This window comes from Limulus polyphemus, unplaced genomic scaffold, assembly GCF_000517525.1.
Source record: "Limulus polyphemus unplaced genomic scaffold, Limulus_polyphemus-2.1.2 Scaffold4422, whole genome shotgun sequence".
In the NCBI taxonomy this organism is placed as follows: Eukaryota; Metazoa; Arthropoda; class Merostomata; order Xiphosura; family Limulidae; genus Limulus; species Limulus polyphemus.
Window position 1 is genome coordinate 87,317 of NW_013670032.1, and position 1,441 is coordinate 88,757.

Sequence of the window (1,441 nt, forward strand, 5' to 3'; positions counted from 1 at the left end):
CGCGACCCTCAGATTGCGATTTGAGTGCCTTAACCACCTGGCCATGCCGGGCCCACCAACAAGTAACGTAGAACATAAATAGTTTAGAGAAAATTGTGTTTAACAATCTGGTGGGGCCTAACCTCAAGGATATTTTTTTTTTAGAGCTACGCAAAAGTAAATAAAATACGTCCCCCATTGCCACGTTCATCTTATATATTTTCCGGGCAGTTTCTACTCTGTTACGTTTCAATTTGGCCCCACAGAGCTTTCAAGAACATCGCCCTAAGATTGTTTGTTTGTAGTTATGCACAAAGCTACAGAATGGGCTATCTGTGCTCTGCCCACCACGGGTATCGAAACCCGGTTTCTAGCGTTGTAAGTCCGCAGACATACCGCTGTGCCTCTGAGGGGCTCGCCCTAAGAGTTGTGTTGGGCAGATTTCTTTTGTGTCTCGCCCAACATACACTACAGGGTTCTTCATGCTTATATTACCAGGTCAATCAAGCGTATGACGTGTAATCCATTGTAGGCAGACATGAACGTATTTAGTAACTCATTTTCTTTACTCACTGATATACTGTTTTACGTTTGTTTTTTTTGTTAGTTGACGAAGTTCCCAAAGAAAATGCCGAAAAAACGTATGCGAAATTATTTTATAAACTACACGTGGACTATGATTATGTTTAATATATATATATTTATACTTTTTATTTTGTGAACTCACGAGATGGCGATTTACACCCCCTTTCAAAGTTCTTCATCTGTACAGACGTGTTGTGTACTCGATTTGTAGGATTAGATAATAAAAATACTAAACCTTTTATATCTGACAGTAAGGTATAGGATAAAGTATTGTTTCACGTATATTCCAGGTGGATTCAACCACAGTAAGATATAAGATAAAGTTTCGTTTCACGTATATTCCAGGTGGATTCAACCACAGTAAGATATAAGATAAAGTTTCGTTTCACGTATATTCCAGGTGGATTCAACCACAGTAAGATATAAGATAAAGTTTCGTTTCACGTATATTCCAGGTGGATTCAACCACAGTAAGATATAAGATAAAGTTTCGTTTCACGTATATTCCAGGTGGATTCAACCATGTTTCTGATTCGTTACACACGTTAAACGAAATGAACCCTGAAGAGTTTGGGATGTCTCGTTTTGAAGACAATCAAGAGTATGGACTTGAATCCAATACCCCAAACACCAGCTATTTGGAAGGAAGTCCAGAGTTTTACCCATCTGCTCCAGCACCGTCTATGTTCCACGAGGTCAAATATCAACCAAATTTCCAAAACAAAAACTTCAACAGAGGTAGGTATACTCGACCATGTTTGCTCTAGTTTACACAACATATTTGGATGATACAGTCGACCATGTTTGTTCTAGTTTACACAACATATTTGGATGATACACTCGACCATGTTTGTTCTAGTTTACACAACATATTTGG

At 38.6% G+C, this 1,441-nt stretch overlaps 1 protein-coding gene across 9 annotated transcripts in view; it reads left to right on the forward strand.

Annotated features, from left to right (window-relative positions):
- LOC106471125 (protein c-ets-1-A-like) overlaps positions 1–1,441 on the forward strand; it is a 71,990-nt gene that overhangs the window by 61,802 nt on the left and 8,747 nt on the right. For all 9 annotated transcript variants that reach the window (XM_022399742.1, XM_022399748.1, XM_022399746.1 and 6 more), the window contains one exon: positions 1,075–1,302. In XM_022399742.1, the coding sequence (XP_022255450.1) occupies positions 1,075–1,302 (228 nt within the window). The remainder of the gene's footprint in view (positions 1–1,074; positions 1,303–1,441) is intronic.